This window comes from Solea solea, chromosome 4, assembly GCF_958295425.1.
Source record: "Solea solea chromosome 4, fSolSol10.1, whole genome shotgun sequence".
NCBI lineage: Eukaryota > Metazoa > Chordata > Actinopteri > Pleuronectiformes > Soleidae > Solea > Solea solea.
In genome coordinates, this window is record NC_081137.1 from 22,324,511 (window position 1) to 22,343,491 (window position 18,981).

General features: G+C 38.8%; 2 protein-coding genes across 2 annotated transcripts; both read left to right on the forward strand.

The window, feature by feature from the left end:
- The first annotated feature begins 5,398 nt into the window (after positions 1–5,398).
- On the forward strand, positions 5,399–8,104 carry LOC131458697 (uncharacterized). Its single transcript, XM_058627901.1, has 3 exons — positions 5,399–5,565; positions 6,984–7,130; positions 7,631–8,104. Exons 1-3 carry the CDS (start codon positions 5,563–5,565, stop codon positions 8,102–8,104), a joined length of 624 nt encoding a protein of 207 aa, XP_058483884.1. The 5' UTR covers positions 5,399–5,562.
- On the forward strand, positions 8,046–10,134 carry LOC131457908 (uncharacterized). The gene is made up of 4 exons (XM_058626438.1): positions 8,046–8,628; positions 8,822–8,977; positions 9,102–9,194; positions 9,390–10,134. Exons 1-4 carry the CDS (start codon positions 8,284–8,286, stop codon positions 9,666–9,668), a joined length of 873 nt encoding a protein of 290 aa, XP_058482421.1. The 5' UTR covers positions 8,046–8,283; the 3' UTR covers positions 9,669–10,134.
- The last annotated feature ends 8,847 nt before the right edge of the window (positions 10,135–18,981 follow it).

Here is an 18,981-nt window from a genome sequence, read left to right on the forward strand (position 1 = left end):
TCTCTGTAAAAAAAAAAAGAGAAGCAATACGGTTCTTTTGTATGACATTTAAATGTGACATGATAGAAGATCCCCCACAATATTACTTTGGCTTCCTTTTTAAAGATGTGAAATCAGGTTGTTTTGATACTTGAGCTTCGTCTCAATCTCAGCTGAGTAAATGTTATGAAGTGATTTTTTTTGATTGATGTATGATGACTTAGTTGCCTGCAGGCAGCTATTTCAACTTACAAGCCTCTGTGTGTGTGTGTGTGTGTGTGTGTGTGTGTCTGTGTGTGTGTGTGTGTGTTTTCAAACCAGCTTTTATATCATTTAGGAGAAAACACTCACACGCATGGCCACACAGCTAATGCTGTGATCCTCAACCGTAGTTTTATCATTAGTTTTCACTGCCGCTCCGCTCTGCTTTCAACTGGACCACCTCAAAATTCACTCTCTCTCTGTGTGTGTGTGTGTGTGTGTGTGTATCTAACTTAATTTGACTCAAACACCCCCCCCACTAGAATTGAATTATGTTTTCGGCCTGTGTTGTTGAGATTCTCGGTGCCTCTTTGCGATCCTTTACTGCCGCAGAGGAGGGAATAATGTGTCGAGTCCCATTAGCAGACGGACTGTGACGTCTTTAGTGTGCTGCTTACACTTTCCCTGTGTGTCTGTGTGTTTATGAGAAAGTCGGGCGCATGTAGTTGGTTTTTTATTCATGTATGCGTTTGTTTCCGTCTCTGATGTCTGTTTTCTACAACAATCAATTGTACGTCACTACACAGTATCTGAGTCCAGGTCGCGTTGCTGATGGACATCTCCGTCTTTCCATTTCCCCCCTCATCAGCTGGTCCCTTCATTTCATCTTCATAATAGCGCCTCAATTTGATTCAGAAAGCTTTTAAAAGTTTTTAAAAATCACTCGAATAATCAATTTACTAAGTGAATCTCCATCTATTTTGATAATCGATTTATCGTTTTTTTTTCATGATTAAAACAAGATTTCTGATCGTTTCAGCTTCTTAAATGTGAATATTTTCTGGTTTCTTTGCTCCATATTAACAAAGAAATCCTTAATTGTGGACAAAAACAAGACTGCAGCTCTAAATAAATGCATTTTCAAAATAGGCCGATAACGCCAAGGATACAATAGTTTCACATGTGAGTGTTTGAGAAACATTTACTGACATATTATTGCAGAATTTTCTGCATTTTGTGCATGAAATTGAGAAAATAATTGACAGATTGATTATTATAACGTCTCATTTTGATACAAAGTTCAGTGATTATGAAACATCACTTTACGAGCTATAATCATTTGATTCATTTGATTGATTATTTGATGTTTTTTCTGGCTTTTTCTCAATGTTTCTGGTGGAACCACAGGCTTGGCCCCTATGAAGTTGGCTATGGGCCGCATGTGGCCCACGGACCACCACTTCACAGCAGTTTTGCAACGCTAAAGTCTAAAATTGTTAAATGGGTGACTCAAACACTTTTTTTAAAACTGTAACTGGCATCAGACACGTGTACCCCATCCTCCTGTACTAGTGTGTGTGTTCTTGACCTTGTCAGGACCAGTAGTCCTAATGGAGACCAAAAAACCTGGTCCTAATGAGGCAGAACCTCATTATTTTCTGAATTTCTGAGGAGCTGATTGTGTTCAGGCCTAATGTTTTAATTGAGGTCATGGTTAAGGTTTGCGTGTTAGAGTTGGGGAATGAATGGAAGTTGATGCAAGTCTTAATATGGATAGAAATACAAGTGTGTGTGTGTGTGTGTGTGTGTGTGTGTCTTATGTGAAACCATAGAAGGGCAATTGGAGGTGAATGATCACCTTGTGCTGCTCTGTTTAATCGGATGGAGACTGCCTGTGGCGAGTCTATCTCTCTACCACATGCACGCACACACACACACACACACACACACACACACACACTTAGTCCAGAAGCAATTCAGCCATTTGGAGTCATTTCAATGCAACAGTCATTCTGAGGGACAAAGGCTGTTGATTTACCCAAGGGCACGTATAATTCTGTGCTATCTGACGTCTCTCATTCTCCACGTGTGATTGATGGACTTGGCGATCCGAATCGCCGCTTCTCTAGATGTCTCTCTTTCCTTCCTTCTCTACTCTTTCTCTTTCTCTTTCTCTCTCCTTGTCTGTTCACGTTGCTGAGGAAATATTTTTGGAACAGGTGTGAGCTCATTTACACCTCTGCAGTGTACTGTAGTCTGTATAAAGGATGGTGTAAACAGTTATTAAAAGGAATGTAGATGTCATTTTTAACACACTGTGCTCTTTGAAGGCATGAATTCCACTTGTTTCTGACCATTTTCCTTTAGTGTGGAAACTAAAAGACAAATTAATGTGTTCATCAATTCATCCCTTCAGTTCCTTTTGATAAACTTCTTATCTTCACAGTAGAAAGGGTTTGTTTTTCTGTGTGAAAAACAAAGCACAGGTGTACAAAATAAAACTCTGTCACAACTTACTCAGCCCCTTGAATTGAAAGGTTTTTAGTAAAAACCAAGTCCTTTTTCCTGCTTTAGAAAGAGAAAAATGTCTATTATTGACCTTGAGGTGGGAAAAAAATATATTTTATGTGATAACAGAATGAGTGATCGTGGTCTGTGCGGTGAGAGTCATTCGATTTGCACGTGCAAACACATGAAACATGTATTTAAATGTAAAGATGACAAGAAAACTCCTCATTAAAACACAAACCTACTCAGATTCAGAGTGAAGTGAGTCATCATCCAGTGTGTGGATGAAGGAGCAGGTGTAGAATTCTGCAGAGCTGTAGGTTTATGGAAACTCTGTGTTTGTGTAGGTGCATATGTATATATATATATATATATATATTCTCCCCTGCACTGCGAGGATATGAGAAGTCTTGTCTCGCAGTCGGGAGAGTCGGAGCGCTCATTACCTGCTAAATTACCCAGGATCCTGTTGGGGACATGCATTGTCTGTCTGTGCTGCTACGGTAACTCAGTGCTCGATGGAGAAGTGAATGCAGGAAACAAACTCGGAAGTGCTTCAGAAAACTGGGTGACTGGACTCGATTCAGTCTTTAAATTGAATGTGTCTTGCAGTGATGGCTTCATTTGCAACTATCTATTTATTATCTGTCTGTCTTGTTTCTTTCATGGTTTGGACCTAGATCTGGAATATTATTGTATGTATTGACCGATGAGCAGTATAGGACTGATTTTTGTAACCTTCACATCTCTAATCTCGGCGCTCCCGTGTGGCCTTGTTTGGTTCAAGTCTCCTTTGCTCCCCCTCAGTAATGTAATAATTTTTGATCAAAGTGTTTTTTTTCTTTCTTTTTCTCGTGCTCATTGATCTGCTCTGACATTTATAAATTGCAGGATCAAAGCGAGATCATACGGCCTCATTTCTCTGAAACCGCCAGACGAGAACAGGGCTGAGAATCCACAGCTTCCACTTTACTTCACTGTACATCAAATTAATACGTTTCTAAAGGGTTACGAGTGCTAATGTTTACCAACAGTCGTCTTCAGACGTTTTAGTCGGAGTTAATTGGCGCCTCTGTTGTGAGTGGAGCACAGCTGTGTTCTCTGCATTTCACACCGACTCTCTTGTCCACCGATGCAAGGTCCTACGTGACATTTGCAGCCGATCGATACTTTGTTTGTGTGTGACATTTGCAAGCACTTCATAATTTGGTGCGGCTGCAGATTTAATGGTTTTGGACCAAAGTGCGCCAGCGGAAGGTTGAACCAGTGATCCAGACTGAAAGAAATCTCCAGTTGACGTGTGCTGATTATACACCTTTTGTATAGATGTGTTTCGTCCAAGAAATCTCTGCAGCCTTTGAAGACGTGGGCCGTGGAGCAAATACCAGAGTGTTCATGGGGCTGTGGAAAAGGAAATTAATCCAGGACCTTGACTCCGAAAGGTTGCAGCATTGTCAGGGAGCCGATAGTCTTGTTATAAATTGAACACACAGATATTTACAATTAGATTTGTGTCGATATTTTCAAACAATTCTTTTCATGAATCAAGACGGGCTTGGAGTCGCTGTCCGTCTGGAACTCGTTCCCCATCGACATCCGACAAAATAGTTGTAAGTATCCAACATTTAATCTGACAAAAGTTAGATATTTAAAATTATTTTGTTGGATGTCAACGAGGAAAACTTTGGGAACGAGTTCCGGTTGCCAATCAGCAGGCAGCTTCCTAAGGCCCGCCCACAAACAAAAAAGAACGAGTGTATTTTTAAACAATAAAATACAATATTTTTGAAGAAATAAATCAATATTTTATTTGCTTCTTAAAAAGTGTTGTTTGAAAATATTGACACAAATCTAATTCCATAGAATTGGATGTTGTCCTCATTTGGTCCCTCCTCCATACTTACAGAATGGACCCAACCTTGTTACATAGATTATTACTTGTATTTTTTATTTCATCAGCTTGAGAATCTGTTCAGATAAAGCATCTAATAATGTGTGGCAAACATCAGCCATGTTGTGCTTTTCCAACTTAACTAAGAAAAAAGCATTCTTTGGGAATGTTACGTTGGATTAAGATTATGCATTATATCAATTATATGTTAAAAAGTTCTAATGTGCTAATGATAATGCCTGCACAAAACTGCAATCATTGAAAATGAGTTTTCCAACGTCATATCCATCTCTCATGTTTCCCACACTTAGCTCCTATAAGTGTGTGTGTGTGTGTGTGTGTGTATAATATTACAGCTGTTTCCATAATGGTTATTATCACATGGAGGTTAATCCAAACGCTTTGAATATTTAAAATGAATGAAAGAACGTTTTGTCTTCACATATCAGTTCATAAATATCTCCAGGGTTGATTGAAGCGTCAGAGCTCTTCCCCGGAACAGAGAAAACTCGGCAGTTTCTCAACTTTCTCAGTCTTTCAGGTTACGAGAGGTCGACTTTTCTGTGGCTGATAACGATCTATAATCTCTGGCTAGTATGTTTTTATTCTTTTCCCCCATTTTTATAAAATATAACAATTTAATAATACAAAATTGAGATTTCTCTTCGTCTAAACAAAATACTAAATGCATTCAAAACTAAAATAAGGTTTGAGTGCACAGTATTTATTGATCCTTAAATAAGTAAGAATCCGCTAATTAAACAATATTTCACTGCTGCTCTTTATTTAAAAAAAAAACGATTACCCCTAGAGAGTAATTCTGACTCAGGAGTTTGTTCTTTATAGCTCATACACTCTAAAAACTAAGTCAGGGGACCTTTAGTCATTACTTAAATATATATATTGTTGTGAAGTAAAAAATCAACTTCTGAGATACTGTTAGACTTTTTACTTTTAATTATTATTTTATTGAGTTTGGATGACACACAAATTATGCCTATTTGTTCAATATACTATCATGACTTGTCAGAGTTTAAAATTTTAAATTAATCAACAAGTCATTTAATTTTAAGTTCTGTTAATGTAAAATACAATTTGATGACGCGTAACGGCCCACAGTTTCCCTCTCCTGCATGCGCGCACGGGCATGTTCAAGGCGAGACGAGTGACCACAGCTGAAACTCATCAAAGCGTCGTGGTGAATGGTAAGTAATTTTATGTTAATTACACATATTTGCATTCTATTGGTGATAGCCTGCTGTAACTGAATACCGAAACCTAAGTCCTTTTTCTTGAAGTAACTCGGGAGTAATAGGTGGCCAGATAGCAATGGAAACGTATTGGCAAGCTAACTTAATATGGGATTACCTATTAGCCACTGCTCCGGTTAGCATGTTCGCTAGCTACGTTTATAAACTACAAGTATACACCTCATTTACTTTCACTGGCTGACTAACAAACTAGTGCACAAATAGGTTGTGTGTGCGAGTTATCTTTCGTAGTTCTTCTCATCTGAATCATAGTCTAATCATGTCTAGCTTACGTTAGCAGGACGTTACCGGAGTCCGTTAGCATTAGGCTAACTAGTTCCGGTAATACTCACTGCTTTCTAAGAGGCTAGGCCGCCATTTTGGCTCGTTGATTCGATTTTTTTCCGTTTTAGTTTTTTGGAGTTCCATTTTTTACCTTTTACTCGTATTTTACCACAAAAGTGTGTGTTTTTAAGGTTTATAATTATAATGTAACGTTACAAAAAAATTCAATAAAAATGATACCAGGCACATGGTGTTCCATATACTGTATATTATGTATTGTTTATAAGCCCATATGTTAAATAAGTAAAAACGAGACTTTGTTCACTTTATTAAAAAAAAAAAAAAAAAAGCCTATATATTTGGCAGATGTAAAGCATTCATATGTATGTTTTTGTGTTAGTCTATTTTTATTGTTTTTTTTAATTATTAGTTTAACAGCTCAGGGATGTTTAAGGAGCAACCTGTTTATGCACTGAAGATTTTGCACTGTGAATTTGCACTGTCAGTTCTGTTTTGAGTAAGTGTTGGAAATGAATGATTTTTTTAATCCAATTTATCAATTAATTAAAGAAATAATCGACAGATTAATTAATAATTAAAACAATTGTTAGTTGCAGCCCTAAAGTACACAGTCTAATTTCTATTAAAATTATGCCTTTGTTGTATTAGAAATGACAGTAATGGTAATATAGTTAATTTAAATGTTTTGACAGGGAAATATATTAAAAGAGTGTTACATGTATGTTTAAAAGATAAATGTATTACAATTTAAAAAGGGTGGTAAAAAGATAAATGCTGATTGGAAAGCTGTTTAAAAATATACATAATTCCTAATAAAAGCAAGTAATTTAATTTGTATTATTTAAAATACAGATTGTGAATTCATGAGGTGTAATTGTTTTGTTTGCACTAAAATATCCATACTCCCTGAAATGTTCTTGTTATAATTTATCTTACTTACCAGCATCACATGGCTTGCTTTAAGATTGGCCCCTGTCACAAAAAACACACTTGGCCTCTGGTGGGCCACCCTGCCACTGGGCATTACAAATTTCAAATCATTTTACCTAATTTATCTCCCTACTCAGGTCTTCAGTCACTTTGCCGTGTGCCTTGCAAGGACAAAAAACTCTTCATCTTCTCCTGGTATCCTGGTTTCGTGGACCAAGGGGTTCAATTTGAGACGTGGTCAGCCTCTCAGGACAAACGAGATATCACCTTCTCCTTCCCCTGAGGTGAGGAGCAGTCTGAGCCAATCTATAATTAGTGGCGATGACATAGGTGTAACTTAAGTCAATGCATTGAAGAATCACAAGTCAAATTGAAAATACTATTGTGTGTGTGCAGGCATTTCTGCCTGCTGTCGTTGAACGAGGGGTTCAATTTAAAACGTGATCAACCTGCTGAAAAAAGCCTTGAAGAAGTACAGGGTAAGACAGAAACATCCAATATGGATTGGCCTTGCAAAATGTGTACAAATGTCTTACATCTTTGGTGGAACAAGCATTATGACTCTTAAGCGCTGCATTTATGTTCCATAGATGGTGCCCATATTTTGTGGAGATTATCAGATGAAATGATACAAACTCTCATATTGCAGTCTTCCCACTGTGTTCAGACTTGGCATATACAGTGATGTGTTCCTGATTTCCATACCTGGAGGTAAAATATAATATGCACTTAACATTATTCACCATTTACTTGTTACTAAAAATTACTGCAACATGTGAAACAGTTTGTGTACAGGTGCCAGATGCCACAACCGGCTCAACTCCGAGTGATCATTGCAGATCATGATGTCCGTAAAGTTGTACTACCATCTGGAATCCCTGAGACATTGGATGACCTTCACTCAGTCATTCGTGATACATTTTCCATTGCCAAAGACTTCAGTCTTCACTACAAAGATGTGGATTTTGATGAGTTTTTCACCCTTTTATCTACAACTGACCTCAAGGATAAGGACACAATCAAGGTTGTGTTTCTCCCAAACCAGGAGCCTCCAATCATTTTAACCTTAACTGATGTGACCAACATGAATAATCAGCCTTGTGAGGAGCCCGATGTTGACGACACCGCATCCGTGTCAACCGATGACACACTAATTCTCTCATCTGAAGATAGTCCAGGCCACCGTTCCCAGCCCAAATTCAGTCAGGAAATGAGCGCTTCAATAAATATGGGACTCTTCTCACTACCAAAGATTTAATTCCGCTACTCCCAGACATCCTTGGAAAACTAGCGGAGGCTATTTATGAGTACACTGCTTATCCATCTAGTCTGCAGATCAGTGAGGTTGCAGAGGCCCTCACTCAAAAGCATCCCTGCCTCAAAGAACCAGGCTCATTTAATGGGTCCTATGGATGGGCGCAGCGCCTAAAATATAAGATGAACAATTTCAGAAGCAAACTACGAGGTCTCGGCTGCCCTGAAGTTGAAGTGAACTCACTCAAGAGAAAACAAACACATGACCAGTATCCGGCAAAGAATCTGAAAAAACCAAAGAAGGCGGAGGTGAACTACCTACCCCCTCATGCTCAAGGTGAAACTACTGCAAGTTTGGAAAAAGAGAGAGTGGAGCTCCTAAGTGAAATGATGAAAAGGGACAACTCCAAGGTGGTAGCTCAGAAAATGGCCAAGACGTTCAGCCTTCGTCGGGAGGAAATAGTGAAAGAGGCCCCTGCAATCAGTGAATGCATGAAGCGCTGGCCTGCGCTTTTTAGTGAAGCACAGGTGAGATTATAAAATGTTTATTAAACCAATATTTTTGTACTGTGGATTGATACAATGTGGATATCATTTATAAAATAAATAAATAATGCTAGAAAAATGTAAAAATTCAGAAATAACCTTTTTCATTTCCAAAATGTACTTTCTGCATTTATTTATACTTGTGTCACATCCTTCATACTGGTGTGCCCTGTAGATAAGTGAAGAATTCAAGAGGATAACAACAGTTAACCTACAATCGACCTTTCTGGCCAAGCTTGACCAGTGCACCCCGAAATTGATGGCCTTGACCCAATCAAAAGGAGGAGCTGCAGGCCTGAAGATAAGGAACATTAAGGACATGCTTCTTGAGGTAAAATGATTTACTTTATTATGAATAGACCTTTATTTTAAATGTATGTTTCTGCCTCACTGTTTCATGTTAATTCTTGCATCTAACTTTATTGAACACCTGATCTATTTTTTCCATGAATCAGGACAACACAGTTGAAAGGCAGAGAGAAATTGCCATTCGCTGCCTCATGGTCTATCTTGGAGAGAAGGAGGAGGACCTTTTCAAACAGTACTGGGTAAGTAATTGAGTACGCTTTTATTTTTTTCTCTGTAGCCTTTCCATATGGAGATATATCTGTTTCAATCCTGTGCACCAGCTTCCTGTGGGCTAGGCATTGAAGTACATACCTGCATTCCCGTATGCATGACACACTGATGAGCTTGAGACATGTATTTTATACATCCTAACACCTTTTAATTTCTTCTGTAAGGATGTAGAGGAGCTTGACGCAGACCTTGCGATGCAAGTGATGAAGATTGCCATCATCGGTGATGGGTGTGCAACCATCGTAGTCGAGGGAACCAAGATCCTGCAGGGGATTGATGTCGCCAGATCCTGTGCTTTGCTGATGGGAGTAATCTATGCTCTTAACCTAAGGTACCCCAAGCAGTTGAAATTTACCTTTGAGGCATTCCAGAAGCTATGCCTTGAGCTTGATGGACAAAAAGCCAGCTCTAAAGTAATGAATCTCAAGTATGGTATTTTTTAGCGTGAGGAAAAAGCTCACATCTCACACGCGCGCACACGCACACGCACACGCACACGCACACGCACACACACATCCACATCCTTGTTCTTTTGTTTCTTTGATTGGACGAATATCTACTGAGTGAAGGTATCAGCTTAGAAAAGGATGACCTCTGTTCTCTGAGGGTGTTTGTCTTTGTTGAACTTTATATGCAGTGCCTCCTTTTGCTGGAGTTAGGAGTTTGAGCAGTCTGATGTGATCAGAGATGATAATGTTGAAATTAGTGCTTTTAATGTACAGCCATCTGTCTTTTTTTTTAAATAATTTTCATGTGTACAAGTCAAATGATGGTGATTCATGCACAGGGTTTTAGTTGATTTTATAACAATGTTCCTCCTCATAAAGCATCTGAGTGCATGGTGCTGTTTGCACTTTAAAGGATTTAGTGCTACTGTGAATTTTAATAAATGTTTCTAATTAATTTGAATACTAATGTCTGAATTTCTGTCTGCGTTGTCACAAAACCATCCAATCCAAGGTTGGAGTTTTGAGCAACTTAGCCTCCTGGGAAACACTTAACTTAAATAATTCATGTTGACAATTTTTAAGTTCATGTTACTTAGAAATGCATTTTATTGTGGTCTAAACCTAGTTCACTATACTTAAAACATTATGTTGGATCAACTTAAATACTTGCGTTCATATTGACAATTTTTAAGTTCTTGTTACTTAGAAATGCATTTTATTGTGGTCTAAAAGCTAATTCACTATACTTAAAATATTACGTTGGATCAACTTAAATACTTGCATTCATGTTGACAATTATTAAGTTCATGTTACTTAGAAATGTGTTTTATTGTGGCCAAAAAGCTACTTCCCCATACTCAAAATATTGCTTTGAATTAATGTAATTCTGCCAGCAGTTGGCTTAACTTAAAAATTCTAGTGGAAAAAGTTAACACATGTTTTTGTGTTGACCCAATGTTTTATTTTTTAGAGTGTAAAAGTGTTTAATTTTAATTTCTAATGTCTGTGAGCTCAGAGTTCGGAGCCTCTTTTTTAAAAAATGATGAAATATCGCATTGTGATACCGACTGACCTTAAAATATCAATCTTCGTTCTCGGAGGCGCTGTCAGTCAGCGGCTCTGTCGCTGTGATTAATGATGCCGTCGTGTCTGTGTGAGAGAAACTTGCAGTCAGGTCAGACTTTTTGCTGCTCTGGGTTGCAGCGCCAATTAGGAGGAAGTGGGTGAGAGGAAATGGTTGGAAAAAGAAAAGAGAGCGGTGGTGGTGATGGTGGAGGGGAGAAAAGGGGGTGAAGACTCTTGAGAGAGGAGATGAAATAAAAGGGAAGAGAAGCTGTAAGGCAGTGATACGTTGGCACTCGGGGACAGAGGAGAGAAGGATCATGGGTAAACCGAACCTGACCCTGATTCCGAGGTCAGCTATTATAGACATAGAGGTTTGGGTCGTTTTATCCTGTATAGTGACACGATGATCGCGACACTCAAAACAAAAACAAAAACAAAAACAAAACAGAAGTTACATGTGATGCTTGGACATCTGTTGCCACCAAATCCAATAAATGAGAGCCACACGGGTGCTAATGATGCTGCGCTGTTAAACATATTGCACGTAAAAGCACGATTAGTTTCACATTTGCTCTGAAATATGTGAATTGTGATTCAAGATGTTCTTTCCAGTTTACACATTTCATTTAGTTTAATAAAACGATAAAGGAAAGGAGTTAAACTCTTGTTTCTCGTTACAAATGCCCTGTTGTTTAAAATAGAGGTGGGTCAGAGATGGTGATGGTTGGGCAGGAATCTGTGATCAGCTCATCTGACACAATGACACGAGTGTTATTTAAACTAGTTTTTAAAGAATTTCTTTTTCTCACAAACTGAAGCTGTAACTACTGTGCCACACACACACACACACACTCACCACCCCCTGCGATGCCTACACCCCCGGTAGCACCTGCATTATTGAAATATGCCTGTCACTGCCAAAGTAGGGGGGCCAGGCCCAGATCAAACAGTGTCAGTGTGACAGAGGCAGAGGGAGGCCCTGCTGAACTAGAAAGTCCTGGTTCACAGCGGGAGGCTGAAAATGACTTTTTGGCGACAGTTGGGGGGAAAAAGTTTTGACTTATTTATATATCTATATATTTTATTTTAATCCATATTTAAGAAACCTGCCAGAATGGAAAGTAGACTAAACTATTTGTGATCTGAAGGGGGAACAATTACTTTTTAACACATTTGTTCATCCTGGTCTGTTGACTGTAGTATAACCAAGTGTTATGGGGCTATTAATCCTGATATTGTGCACACTGACTCGTACAAACTGAATGATAGCACTCGTGTATTTGCTGACTTTATTTGAAATAAATGTAATAGTCCAGATTAGTTTGAAGGCCAGACTTAGTCATATGACTTTGAACCACAAGCTTTAGTGTTATTTTAAAACCCTTTAACACCTAAGCCTCAAAAAGGTTTTTTTGTGTGCTTATTTTAACCATAAAAGGGCCAGAAAATGTCCTGTCAGTAAATGCTTGCGCCCATTTTTCCAGAATAACTTTCAATATCTAGCAGTTATTTACAATGTACTCCATGTTAAAATAGTGTATGAAGTTTGATTTAAAAACAAAACAAAAAAAACCCACTGTAGGTGTACAGTTTTTGAGTTTTTGTCTCAGTCAAGGCCAAAAAATGGAAACCATGTCCAACTCTCTCCTCTCTGGTGACAAAGATGCTGATTTGCCGGCTTCCTGCAACAGCGTGAGTGAAATTACCGTAATAACCACACGTTGGCTTTGATGTGCAGCCTCTTGTTGGTGTTTTTCCTGTCGCATAATTACGGTAATGCAAAGTGCAAAGCACTCGCCTGCGACAGCTATTAAATGCTTATCTTATGCTATCTTAGCTTTGAGTTATATATATGTTGTTGTTACCTGTGAATATAAGACATCTTGAACAGTCAGAGAAATAACACAAGAAAAAGATTAAATGAGAATATGAGAGAACCCCTCTTTCATTCTTCTGTTCCGCCGTGGTGCAAATACTGCTGCATCTTTCTTCTTTTTTTTTTCACCCAGGCAGGTGAGCACAGCGATGCTACTGGCAAACATCTGTACTGTCCCAGAGGTGGGGAGGAGTGAGATGGTGGGAAAAGGAGGAATGACGAGGGAGCGCTTTTAGGAAAAAGTGTGGAAGCAACTGACACTTTTACACGTTTTATTTAGAGCCGAGATGGAAGTGAAAGATGTGGCCTTACAGTATATACTGTATATAATAGTGGATGGAAAAGTAACAGTAAAGTGTGTGACGTGTTGTAGCAGTGTAGAGACAGAAGTAGATGGAAATGCGATGAATAATAATATCCCATGAACCAGATTGATCCTCCAGGACCTAAGACCTTAAGACTTATTCTCTGTTGTCTTTCTTAGTCACCACAACTTTTACTGCCATTATTTTGCATTATTTTTTCCTGGTTTTTCTTTTTCCTTTTTTTTCCTACTTACTAATTTGTTCCTAGCGGCAGAAAATGCCACCTTCCCAAAAACAGACAGCTGTAAAAACATCATATATTAATATTTTTATCCACTTTAAACTTTTGCTGTCAAGGTCCTTCCAAAGTGACGACCTCACTCCCTCACTCTTTTTTATTTTTTTTTTATCATGAGCGAGACCAGCCTCCCTACAGAGAAATATCATCTTGGCCACTTGTCTGTGAAAAATCATTTTTTCAGTCACTGCCAAAAGCGTTGGCAGTGACTGAGGGATACGGGGCGGTCAACGATGAATGACCGGTAAATTGCAGCCTGGGCTCTTAACCAGCAGTCAATCATATGACTTTTTTTTTTATATAACATTTGTGGATAGGATATCTATTGAGTTTAATTCTTATGCGTATAATTAGAACCTTTAAGTGACTTTTTCCTGAATGTGAAGTTTGAATCCTCCATGGGTATTACTGTTTCAGACATCACATCTGCCCGCTTGAGGCTTATATCTTACAAGAATATCATATCGTGAGTAAAATGAGCTTGAACACATTTAAGAAAGAAAATGTTAATCCATTGATTCCAAATTCACTTTAGTGGCATCCTCTGCATGGATTTCAAGGTTTAACTGATGCAGCTGTAGCTCTCCGCCAACTCCTGAGGAAAATAAGCTCAAGTGAGACTGTTTTTCTCCATTAGCTGTGCATCAATAGCACTTCCAATGCATGCCAAAGCTAATAAGTGACCAGCTGGTGCTCAGAAACCGAGGGCCTGAGGCCTTGTCAGGAAGCCCGCAGTCACGGTCCGGCCCCCACTACAAAACAAATCTGTGGTGACAGCGTGACATTCACTTAAAACAGAGAGGACCGTGGCAGTCCACTTCTGTCCTCTCTATTAATTAGCGGTAGGTGTGCCAATGCCAGAGGAGTTTTAATGAAACCAAGAAAACTGTTGAACAATTACCATCAATCACAGTCAGAATCAAAGGTACATCTCGTCATTTGTCAGTGAAGTGGAAATACTCTGCGTAGCGTCCTGCCAACACATCAGAGCCAAATGAGCCAGATTGCTACACAAGTGCTTTATCAAATAATAGAAATTACATATTTAAAAGAATGAGATTAAAGTGTTTCAGGCTCCACTAATCAAGACTTAAGATATATTAACTAGAGAAATGTGATTGCTGCATTGAAATGGTATAAATGAGAAGTTGAAGTGATGAGTTTGAGTCTCAAATTGAACACATTAATGTTTAGAGAGATGTTAAATAAGTGCAAAATGAGGGATTGGAAGTAAGAAATGATTTCACTTAGGGAGAAGATATTAGAGAGGAAAGACACACAATCAATGTTGTAAATTAGCTAAATATTCACTGTCACTGTGTGTGTGTGTGTGCGCGCAGTCTAACCTGCTGATCTGAATCAGATGTGCCCGTTGTGCACCTACAGTTAATACAGAATAGAATAGATGTACTTTATTAATCCCAAACTGGGAAATTAGAGTGCAGCAGCAGCAGCAGCAGCAAGACACACAATATACATAGAATAAAAATAGAATAGAATGAAATGAAATTGTATGTAGATAATGTAAGGATGAGGAGTGCAATGAATAATAAATATGTAGTAAACTGTGAAGTGCAGAGATTAAACGGTAGGGTATACAAGATTAGTATTGTAGAGAGATATGGCATCAGGCGACTTCTGCTGTCGTCATGTTACCTCCTGAATATACAGAATTAAAAATAAACAGAGAGCACCACTGACAAACACCTCCTCAGACCCTGATAGAGGTTTTGTGAAGATGGAGTCAAAAATGCAAGAGAGAATTTGCAGTTTTAAAATTGGGAACTTTTGTGTTTTTGCCTGAGAGAGACGTCCTTTTATATTGTGCTTTATGGAGAAGCTGAATGGTAGAGTCACAGTTCAAATTCTGTCAGTCACTGTGCTTTGGTTGTCCTATTGTATGAAACTAGACAAATGCGTCTGTGTTCTGGTAGAAAATCATGTATAAACGGTGACATTTGTGAACTGGAGAACAAGTTGAAGATATGTATTTTTTGAAAAACCTCTCACCATTCTAGGGTGAGATGTCCTCCACATTAAAAGTAAACCTTTCACACCAATGCCAAATTCTGGAATAGGCTGAATATTCCATGAATTTTTAACTGCAACTGTGAAAAATCTGTGAAGGTCATAAAAGAGCTAAAGTGAGAGATAACAGCAGGAGCATCTGAAGTGTGTTTCAAGTCATTTAAATGAGATATTATCTTTAAATATTTTAGAAAGCATGAAATATTTCCAAAATTCTGAAATCATTTCTTAATTGAGCTGAACTTTTTTAACTTTAAATGAAGTTTCTACATTTAAGTATGTAAGAACTTATGACCACTGAATATTTCGGAAATTATGAACTATTTAAATCAGAAAACTACAACCAGTAATGTCCTAGTTTCCATGTTGCAGTATGCGGTACCAGACAAACAGCAGAATAATCATAGTATAATAATAATAAATGGGATTGTTTGCAGCAAACTCACTAATAAATAAATAAATAACAGATCCATTGGAGAAACCCTAGACGTGGCAAGTATATTTACTAAATAGGTCAATTAGTGTGCAATATTTCATGGGAAAGTGTACAATGCTGTAATAAAGCTACACTTATATTGTTTAGTTTTACATCGTGGGGACTGTAAACCTCCGTCCAGAGGGGAGAAGCTCTCACAACTTAACGTTAACCAGTTGTTTTCTAAGGTTTTTATGCATTAACATGTATTTCCAAGTGTGTATATAGTGTGTTCATGTGCAGCATGATGCTACATTTTCTAAGTCAGTCCTTTACCTAGCAACGAGAGGGAGAGAGAATATCTAAAATGACTTTTATGAGTGATTATTTTTAAGCACTGTGACCGCCATCTGCTGAATAGATGCGTATTCCAAAATAGTAGGACACATCACCAAAGCTCACATGTTGTAAAAATCTTATTTTAATGTTGAATCCACCAGTCATAACATGTGTAAACCTCTGACCTTAGATCAGATCTGAGAAAATTCTGCTTCAATGTTTTTCTTTTTGACTTTTACTTTTTCCCCAAATCAGAATCACACGCTAATGAAAACACCCCCCCCCCCTTATCTGCTCTCATGAATTTTAACACTGACAAAGTGATTACATTTCTGTAGATACTGCGAGGCCTGAGGTTTTGGCTTGTATGCAAGTGGAAGAACACTTATTGCTCTCTATGAATATATCAGCAAAGCCAGGAATGGATAAAGCAAAAAACGTGAAATTGTTCAAATGTTGCACTTAGATAAAGGAGATTAAAGAAAATCTACTTTCATACATTTATATTTGGATATTTGTCAGGATAAATTGTTTGATATTGTGATCTGAGTGTTTTTCTTTCTTGTATTTATAAAGATAATCCTTAGATTAACTTAAAACCACATTATTACTGTACAATAATGACCTGTAGACACATTGGTGCTCAGTTAATCAAACATATTTGACTTCAAACTCCAGGTATTCCCATTCCCACTCCCACTCCCACTTTGCTCTGCTATGTTGATGGAATGATTCATATTTGTCTTGTTTAATATCCCCAGAAGATCAGATGCTCTCATTTCTTCCCCTTTTTTTTCGTTTTGGTGTCAATTGTGAGCGGTCACCTTGTCCTTGAACATGAAAGTGACACTATAGTCGTGCGTCAGGAGATGCTTTGCTCTACATTTGGAAAAACCAGCTCTGGGAAAAGCAAGAGCATCGTTTACTAACACAACTATATATGACAAGGGAAATTACTGCCACTGAAGGACCGCTAACCCACACACACACACACATCCGTACATGTGTTTTGTGTAAACATGGAGCGATATAAAAAGCACCTTCTGGCCCTCTCACGTCTCCCCGATTGGCAATTCCCCCGCTCAGACATAACAGAAAATAAAGCTGGTTTGTGACTTTGTTTCAACTTGTGGCCGTTTCTCCAATTTCCGACGCTCAATTACTGACCCAAGAGAGAAAAAGAGGGGAAATTGCACAGAGAGGATGTGACCCGACAACACGGTGGAGGTTCAACTCATTTTTTTTGATATTTTCCATCCCCCTTTGGAGCAATGCCATCCACTGGAAAGGCCCATATGCCACAATGATGATGCGATTTACTGTGTGTGTGTGTGTGTGATGGGCTGCCTCTGCTGCTCTGAACATCATTTAGATTACTTTCACCTCATCAGCCCACACACACACACACTTGGCTGAGAGCGTCGGGACATTCTCTCCCGAGGATCAAGTGTTTTCATTGCACCATATGCATATGTTCCTGTGTGTGTGTGTGTGGAGATGCAGCGTGAGGAAGAAAGAGAATCCAAAGAGGACATAAATGGTGGGAAGGAGACATGGCTGTGATTCAGGCAAAATGGATGAACACAGAAATGGTCTCTGGACATCGAGGCATTTGTCACCATTTTGTCTTGAAAGAAAAACGACTTCCAGAAGCGCTTCTCCAAAACTAAGCAATCCTACACATCTGTAGAGCTTTTATAACCGCACAATTAAAAGAAGAGAGGGGAAGCATTATATAAAGTAGTATCTAAATATTTCCATATTTTATGTTACTGCTGAAATCGATGTATTCTAGAGCCTCTCGCTCCTCCAGCTGTCCCCAACCCAGTCCTGCCAGCTTGACGTCTGCGTTCAGGTTTCGACGCCAGGTGTTCCGGGGGTGTCCCCTCTTCCTTTTTCCTTGCGGGTTCCACGTCAAAGACTTGCCTTGTGATTTTGGACGCCGGTTTTCTCAGAGTGTGGTGTCGCCACGTCAGCCCTTCAACCTTCTTTTCAGGATCTCTTGCTCCACAGGACGCTGCATCTGTCTTCTTACACAAATTTAAATTGCTGGCGACCTCTGGCCAGCGAATCGAAAGGATGTTTCTGCTCCATGCAACAGTACAGACTTGATCTAAGACATATTTTGGTGTGGAGGCTGATCTCCTTGGAGTTCCCAGATGTTTTTTAGCCCTATAGAGGAGGTGGAGTTATGGATAAGCAAGGAGGGACAGATGCAGATGTGGGGTCCAGGATTAGCAAGGGATCGAGCTGAAAAACATCTGGAAATGAATGTATGCATGTCCAATAACTAGTACTTCTAATGCTGTGTTCACACCGAGCATTGTGCACTGACTTTCAAGTTTTTACGTTTCATTCCCTTGCAAGTAAAGAATTAGAGTTAATAATAATAATGAACTAATCAAATTGGATTAAGCCACAATTTGTCATCACATGACAGTGACTTTATTCCCTTTTGCTTTGGATTCCATTGTTAAAAAAATGCACCTTCCAGGTAGATTTCTTTCACAGCTGTTGCTGCAAACAGAACAAAAAAAACTGTATTTCAGAGAAAATACAGAAATATCTGGTATAAATTATTCTTTCTACAGCCAGCATACTATATTTAATGTACAAAATAAATATAAGGCAAAAAAGGAAGTGCATTTTATTTTTGAGGCTGGAGAGCAGGAGCACAGCTTCACACCCACGTAAACTGCAGTCTGAGAACCAGTCCTCTCCAAGGTTGCACGCAAAGCAATTCGAGGCTGTCACTCATATCACACCCATTGAATAAAAGTATTCTTTTCTGAGCTTGGCTCAGGCTGCTCTCACCTCTAAATGACACCCGGCTCCGTGGTGGCTGTCGACGTGAGACACCGAAGAGACGGCTGACCATTAGATGAATTAGAATTTTTAAACATTTTCATGCATTGTTGCCTCACTCCCCCCCCCCTCCTTATACGCGCTGCCTGACTGCGTGTCCTTATTTCAGCTGTGGG